Genomic DNA, 7,983 nt, shown 5'->3' with positions numbered 1-7,983 from the left:
GCACGCACGCACGCACGCACGCACACACGCACACGCACACACACACACACACACACACACACACACACACACACACACACGGATCAACAGAGTATTAACAGGTCCAGGGAGCAGACAAGACAAACCAACATTGATTGAACACTACAACAGTCGGTGCTGAGAAATTTGATCACTTAGAAATACATTTTTATCGCTTTTGCTTTTACGAAATCCTCCTTTGCATAAATAAAAGTGTGAGTCATCGAGCCCCTGTGTCAATACAATTAAATCATGAATATAATCGTACAAAGACTCTGTCTTTCAGGACTACACCATGATTACCACTAAGACCATTGCGTCACGTTTACCGAAATTACACACATTTGAACTCCATTTCGGTCACTTTGTATGCATCTAACCCGACAATTGAAAAAAAATCCTATTTTTTATTTTTTCTAATTTACGTAATCCTAAAATACAAAGAGCGCTAATGCCGCGGTTGTTGTAACAGCCACGGGCCCTTCCTACCCTGAGGCAGCAGTCCGAACCACGTGTTGACCAGCACCCCCATGCCCCAGCTGGAGGAGCTCCCCATGAACAGTTGGGCCATCAGCTGAGCACCAGCGGGCACCTGGACGGGATTGAAGGTGGCATCCAGGGGCCTCTTCTTGCAGGTCCCCTCATCCCAGGAGATCTCATAATAGACTTTCTGGAAAAGGAGAGAGGGAGAGGGAGGGAGGGAGGGGGAGTCAGAGGGAGGTAGAAAGAGAGAGGGAGGGAGATGGAGCAAGAAGGAGAGAGGGAGGGGTAGAAAGAGAGGGAAAGGGAGGGAGGGTGGGAGGGGAAGAGGGAGGGAGGGAGAGAAATAGAGGTAGAGAAAGAGGAAAATAGAGGGGGTGTGAGGGGGAGAGGGAGAGAGAGAGAGGCAGGGAGGCAGAGAGAGGGAGGGGTAGGGAGCAAGAGAGGGAGCGGGAGGGAGGGGGGAGAGGGAGGAGGAGGGAGAAAGAGAGGGAGGGAGAGAGGGAGAGAAAGCAAGACGGAGAGAAAGAGACAGGGAGAGAGAGAGAGGGGGAGATAGCGAGCATGAGATAGGGAGAGTGAGAGAGGCCCAGTAGTATGGATTGATTGACTGAACACTACCACCAGTCTTCTGTTAACACTCATGTTGTTTGATGTGTTTCAATGTCTCATTTCAAATGATTGGATGGAATGAGTAGTTACTCTGACAGTGCCATCACTGAATTCTCAGAGACAACAAACTTGAGAACCACCGCTTAACTTTAAACCAGCGCGTCCGTCCGTCATTAGTAACCACGAGCCCTGTGACAGTGCGTCAGCGAGCCTTCACCGACTCACAGCAGCTTGGCAGCAGCTCTGTAGTTCTATGAGACTCTACCTCTTGGAACAGCATGATCATGCCGGACACGGTGGAGTTAAAGTCAAAGCTGCTGAGCGACATGCGCTGGTTGAAAGCGTCGTAGTTCATCTTTCCGGTGGACATGAAGAACTGGTTGTCGTTCATCTGAAAGGAGAGTGCACATCATGCTTTAGATCCTAGAGAAGACCTCAGAGGAGAAAGAGCTCAAGAGGTGTAGCACAGTGTAGGTTTCACACGCTGTCTTACCAAGGTGAAATCTCCACTCATCAGCCCTGGCACCTCTGTGGATAAGGATTTGCAAGGTGATTGACGTTTATTCGACCAGTTCAGTGGTCGAAAAACAATGCATGGTAGTATGACGTGCAGCAGCTGGCACAAAACATTCAAAATGTCACAGAATTGAGGAGAAACGACCCATTGATGGAGTCGCATGAGTGTGCCACTCACCGCAGGGTTTGGGCTTCTGGGCAGAAGTGCCCGGTGCAGACAGCACCAGCACCAGGCTGAGGAACGACAGCGGGCCGAGGACATTCATGACTCACGAGAGGACAAGCTGGAGCTGAGGCTATATCGACTGATGAGGGAACCCAAACGGTGAAAGTAAAGTCACCGTGCCACACATGCCTATATATGCACCGTAGATATAGGATCAGGTGGAGACACAGGTGGGCGCTTTCACAGGTGGGCCTCTCAACGTTGAGATAAGTTTACTGTTAGCTTGTTGTTGTGATAAGGAGTCATGGAAAGTTGAAGCGATGAAGCGATATTTTTCAGGACTTCTCCCCTTTCAAAACATCTGCCAGATTTTTCCATTCGCATTAGGTCTATTCCATAAGGTCTAATTCAGGTCAGCCCAGATGTCCTGAGCTGAATCGTCGATGGACCTTTGTATTTTTTGTGCTTCAATCATAATGGATAGAGGGGGGGAAAGTGGCCACACCACCACTACATGAGTTCATAAAACAGGCGGTCTTAGGCTGATAAGTTTTCAGCAGCCTGTTTACCATTTCACATACGCTCACATGCACACATACACACCCACGGACACACACGCACACACACAGACACAGAGGACTGAGAAGGGAGGACTCACTCACCTATCCCCCATTAAGCTGGTGATTGCCCTTTTCAGTTACCTCAAATGCTTTGCTCTTTTATAATACCACCATTAATTAATACTGTAGATTATACAGGATTTAGTTACAATGCAACAAATAGCTGGAATAAACTCCCTGAGGATTTCAGACTTGCCCCAACTCTGAGCCCCTTTAAAACAAGACTGAAGACTTTTATGTTTGCTTTAGCTTTCTGCTAAATCTTAAATACATTACATTACTTTCTAAAAAGCTTTTTTAACTTTGCCTTTATTTTCTATTTTGTTACTAAAAATGCATTTTTTATTTTCCCCTTTATTTTCTATTTTTACCAGAAAGATACATGATCTGATACCATAGAGAAAGTATAAGGGTTTGAGACCCAAGTCTGTCTGGGTTAGAGTCCTGGAATCTGGGTTGGAGTCCCAGAGAAAGGACCAAGTTCCTTTAGGTCGGGTTGGAGTCCCAGAGAAAGGACCAAGTTCCTTTAGGTCGGGTTTGAGTTCTGTCTGGGTTGGAGTCCTAACGTCTGTCTGGGTTGGAGCCCAGAATAAAGACTAGAATCCGGGTTGGAGTCCCAGAGAAAGGAACAAGTTCCTTTAGGTCAGGTAGGAGTCCCGACGTGGGTACCAAATTCCTTTAGGTTGAGTTGGAGTCCCGACGTGGGTACCAGATAGACTGTTGGTCTGATCTTAAATACATTGCACTTTCTATTTTACTCATTTCTTTGCATAGGTTTTCTTTTACTTATCTATTATTTCATTTTATTGTATGACAATGTTTATATGTGAAGCACTTTGAGTCTGTCTTGTGTATGAAAAGTCCTACATAAATAAAGTTGCCTTGCCTTGCCTATACTTCTTTTCTGGAACAAGACATGGCAAAGAAATAAATGTACTCTCTGCTCGTCCGCTTCCACTATTCAATCATATGTTTCGATATGTTTTATCTGATATTTACATACTTAACGTGAAAGAAAATAATAAATGCAAAGCCAGCCAGCCCCAGTGAATATTTTTTCCCGTACCATCAATGTAGTCTTTTGAATTAAAGTTGTATTATGCCTCTTTAAGAAAAAGAAAAACGGCAAACACGTACAGAAAAAAAACACATTAAAACGGGATTGTTGCAGAACTCACAATGTTAACAGTACCGGTAGTACTCTATGGACATCAGATAACTATTACAATGTACTACGATAAAAACCAAAGTACACCAGTACGGTTTGAAAAGGCTTTATTTAGTTTTATGCCAATCCAAGACTTTAAGCGGCCCACTTTTGGCCATCGCTAGCCCCACTGGATCTGCCCAATCACAACCCTCAGACTTGGAAGCCTGGTGGTAGTCATGTTTGTTTTATGGGGCTCTATGGCGCCATGATATGCATTGTTCCCTCGAGCCCCAATAGCGATTAAGCGGCCGACTGAGCCTCTAGCCCAACGTTCGACAATAGGAAAGGCGGGTACGATAGGAAAACATCTGGAGATCTAGCAGATGGCTGGGTATTTGGAATGCAGCCATGGCATGAATCACAGCAGTTAGTGTTGTCCTTAGTATAGCTCAAGCTTGTAAGCAGAGCCCTATTCTAAATTACCTTATTAGGTAGTGTTATGAATGCTGGTACTACCTTTCCATTCACCAGCGTCATGCATCCCATTGTCTGATTGTGAAAAGGGAACTGATGAAGAGAGAAGCTGGAGAGTAACCTTGACAAGAAATGATTGATTGATTGCCCTTTGAGTTCCCCCTGCTTACAAAAGACTGATAGACGTGAGCTGGAGATAATTGCAATCAGTTAGCCAATATAAAGGTAGGGAAGCTGGGTTACCATGAGAATGCTAGACAAATTGTGGTGCGTTGTTGGTACACACCATGGGGCGTGCAGACCGCTTCTTCAGTTATTTCTGTAAGGATGTGTTAAGTAGGGGTAGGTATCCATTTTGGAAGTTTTCCTCCCATTTCTCCTGTTCGATTTGGCAGTTTAACATTGCATTTTGGTTTCTGTATTTTACTTTAAGACGGCCCTCGCTACCCTGAAGCGATGGACCTTTCTCTACCTGAAACAGCTGTCATTAAGTAAATTGTCAAAACAAAATTACTTTCTTCTGATGATGACTCTTTGCCTGTCCACAACGTAGTCTCCAACCTTTATTTTGATGAGGTTTGAAGTGCACTTCGACTTTTGGCTCACTCAAAGGTATCTCTTCTTTCTTATTTCCATTTCCTTCTCTTTTTCCTGGCACCATTTGGATCCAGGTTCAATAACATTTAACAACATTTAATGCTTTTGAGGTGGTGATTCAGGCCAGATGAGTTGTGGTTCCAGTGTTTGACTCTTCTTTAATAGGTCCATGGTCTGTATAACCGGGTCCTTGTTGACAATTGAAGAGGGCTTGAAGGACTTGAATTTGTCCAGTCATGCAAAACAATCCTTTGTTTAGGTAAATGCGTGCCAACCAGTGTTGGGAACGTTACTTTAGAAAAGTAATTAGTTATAGTTACTCACTACTTGTTCCAAAAAGTAACGGAGTTAGTAACTGAAATACTCTATAATAAAAGTAACTAGTTACCAGGGAAGTTGCTAGATGTCAAAGAATTTGGATTTGGATTTTGAAATGGTTGAACAGCCCATTCAGGGCCCTGATATACTTCCAACTGAATTTTAATTTGCTTGGTTGCAAAGGTGTGTGTAAAAACACTGGATCTGATTGGCTACCATGAAATATGACTGCCTTAGCCAATCATAATCGCTTATCTCGTTGTTAACCCACCCGGTCTCCTCCCGAGCAGTTTGTGTGGAGCCAGGGGTGTGTTCGGATTCAATTAATCAATTAATAGTAACGCCCCTTATTTAACATACAGTAACGGTAACGGTGTTGTAACAACGGAAAGAGTAATTAGTTATATTACCCCGTTACTGAAAAAATAACGGCATTACCTAACGCCGTTCTTTTACACGGTGTCATTAAAAACACTGGTGCCAACAGGGCCGTCGGACTGCGGGTATAAGGTGGAGAATTGTGGGGGGGGCCAAGGCAGAGGGGTGGCCCATGGGAAAAAAAAAAAATATTTACGATTTTTTACCACCCCCTAGTGGTACGAGCCGCACACTGCGCTCAGCGGCAATTGCCGTCAGGCCAAAGGGCCCAGAATTCGGTGCGACGGCCCTGCATGCCAATATGGATTTAACAATTAATTAAAACAATTAACATACGAAAGGTGATCGATCTATATCTATATGATTTGCATAATGCATCCTCCGAGTTTATGCTCACAGTTCCCTTAGGGATCTAATTGATATGTTAAGTACTTTAATTTACAACTATTCAATGAAAATAGGTACATGCAAGACAAGGAGACATGGTGTATAATTAATATTTATTATCCAGAATGCATATTAAATGATCCGTCAGCACGAGTATGCCTGAGATCCTAAGCCCCCTGCGTCTCAAGGCCTGGGACGAATACAAATCAATAAGTTAGTCTCTATGGCAGAACAAATAAAAAGAGAACATTTCAGTGCAAAAAAAACACCAAAGCCAAGCTAATTATAAAATAACCATTTATATTAAAATTATCATTTGGAGATTCTCTCATATTAAAAATTAAATTAATAAAACAAAACCATTCCCAACACAGGATGGGGTGAAAATGTACAGCAGACTGGCCATGATGGGGGCCTCACCAAGGTCCCGCGGATCTGCGATGCAGCTTTGACACGTGAATCATATTCATCCCTGTACCGGCACTGGCATAGTACCACGTATGTGCGAGTTATAACATAGGTCCATAAACTGTCTGGATTAATAGTTTTAAGTCACGTTTTTATTGGTTTAATTGACTTAATGAAATAGGTCTGCATACGTACAGATCCAGATGGCGAAACGGCTCCTTAAGCCATAAGTATCATTTTACATTAATAAGACGCGTGTTACATAGCAGTCCATTTACAAGAGCTGTCCCCTAAGGAAGGGGGATGTGTAGTGCCACACGCGGGGTACCGCGTTATCTTGCGAGACGTCTGGAGGCAAGTGCGTCTTTTGCTGTCCAGATCCTTGTTGATTCAGCCTCCGTGATTCGAGCTCACAGTAATCAACCCTGGAGCCGTTGCTGTGACAGTACTTAATACACCAACGTTGGCACACTTGCCAAAAACATTCAAGTCATGTCGTTGTTACTCCAAACTGAGAATTTCCATCTCCGTTCGTCCATTCAAAAAACCTGTCCACGATTTTCACCCCCAACCAGCCACGCCCATCTACCGGGACATTCTACAGGCGGCCCATTCATTCACTATGAGTGCATGGATTTAACTCCACTGACCTCCATGAGTGGTTCAGTCCATTTCTTCCCGCATCGTGGCTGTGACACACACACACACACACACACACACACACACACACACACACACACACACACACACACACACACACACACACACACACACACACACACACACACACACACACACACACACAAAATATAGTTAATCAGCGGTACGGCGGAGACGTTTTTCTTTAGCTTAGCGTTGTCTAAATGAGCGTTATATGATAAACCTGCGGCAGGCAGGGGCATGCAGGCGTGAGTGGTGGTGGGGGAGTTCTGAGGAGGAAGCCGACCATTGAGCCAGGATACAGTTCTTTAGTTTACTTTTATGAAAGGCTGTCCAGAGGGAGGGGCCTCAGTGAAGAGGGAGGGGTTTCAGTGAGGGGGGAGGGGCCTCAGTGAAGGGGGAGGGGTCTCAGTGAGGGGTGAGGGGGCAAAGTGAGGGGGGAGTCTCCTGGATGGAGAGGTGGGGGGTCTTCAGTTCAGGAAAGTACAGGTCCACAGGTGATACGAGTTTCATGTGCGGTTCACATATCATGGGGGGTGGGGGACGGTTCATAAGTTAAGCGTAAAGTTCAAAGTTGAAATTCCTCAAGACACGAAAACAAACACAAAGTTCCCCAGCGAGTCTCCGATGACGAGAGTCTGTCAAGTTTAAAAAGATGGCCGACTCTAAGGTCGAGCCAGCGTGGGTCTTCTGGGACAGGAAGCGGGCTGGGGGGGGGGGGGGGGGGGGGGGGGGGGGGGGGTCGCTTCAGGCTCCTCGCCCAGCCGTCAGCAGTCCGACACCTCCGAGGTGTTCGAGTCCAGGGTGAACTTCCTTCGCTGACGCACCGTTTTGTCCTCATCCTGTGGGGTAGACAGGAAGGCTGTCGTTACTAAAGGAACAATTGCTTGCGGCGTTTGTGGAACAAATGGAAGAACCGTCTGCTCAACGAAGGATATTTAACCCCCACACACTTCTGACTGGTTAGTGTTCACCGTGTTCACACCAAAACCAAAAGCACGATTTTGAACATGGGAACCGCACTTTGTGACTGACAGGCTCTCATGGCACCGCTTTACGCGGAGTTCGCACCTAACTTCATATATTTCACCCTCGAGCGAACAAGCGAACGAAGCAAATCGTGAGTAGAATCAAGGGAGTTTCACGTCATTTGCGCTGTGCCATTCGCGAGAAATGTCACACCTGTTACAATCTTTGCA

General features: G+C 45.4%; 2 protein-coding genes across 6 annotated transcripts in view; both read right to left on the bottom strand.

Annotated features, from left to right (window-relative positions):
• The window catches only part of LOC115540891 (ependymin-2-like), a 2,838-nt gene extending 848 nt beyond the window's left edge, over nt 1–1,990 (bottom strand). The window contains exons 1-4 of the mRNA XM_030352511.1: nt 1,805–1,990; nt 1,604–1,638; nt 1,376–1,501; nt 508–688 (exon numbers count right to left, since the gene is read on the bottom strand). Of these exons, the coding sequence (XP_030208371.1) occupies nt 508–688; nt 1,376–1,501; nt 1,604–1,638; nt 1,805–1,892 (430 nt within the window). The 5' untranslated portion in view covers nt 1,893–1,990. The remainder of the gene's footprint in view (nt 1–507; nt 689–1,375; nt 1,502–1,603; nt 1,639–1,804) is intronic.
• Nucleotides 1,991–5,815: 3,825 nt separating this feature from the next.
• The window catches only part of pnpla6 (patatin-like phospholipase domain containing 6), a 32,786-nt gene continuing 30,618 nt past the window's right edge, over nt 5,816–7,983 (bottom strand). For all 5 annotated transcript variants that reach the window (XM_030352495.1, XM_030352499.1, XM_030352497.1 and 2 more), the window contains one exon: nt 5,816–7,626. In XM_030352495.1, the coding sequence (XP_030208355.1) occupies nt 7,552–7,626 (75 nt within the window). In that variant the 3' untranslated portion in view covers nt 5,816–7,551. The remainder of the gene's footprint in view (nt 7,627–7,983) is intronic.

The sequence above is a fragment of the Gadus morhua genome, chromosome 3 (genome assembly GCF_902167405.1).
Source record: "Gadus morhua chromosome 3, gadMor3.0, whole genome shotgun sequence".
NCBI classification, from domain to species: domain Eukaryota; kingdom Metazoa; phylum Chordata; class Actinopteri; order Gadiformes; family Gadidae; genus Gadus; species Gadus morhua.
Note: the sequence above shows the minus strand (reverse complement) of the source record. Positions and strands in the feature narration are given on the sequence as shown.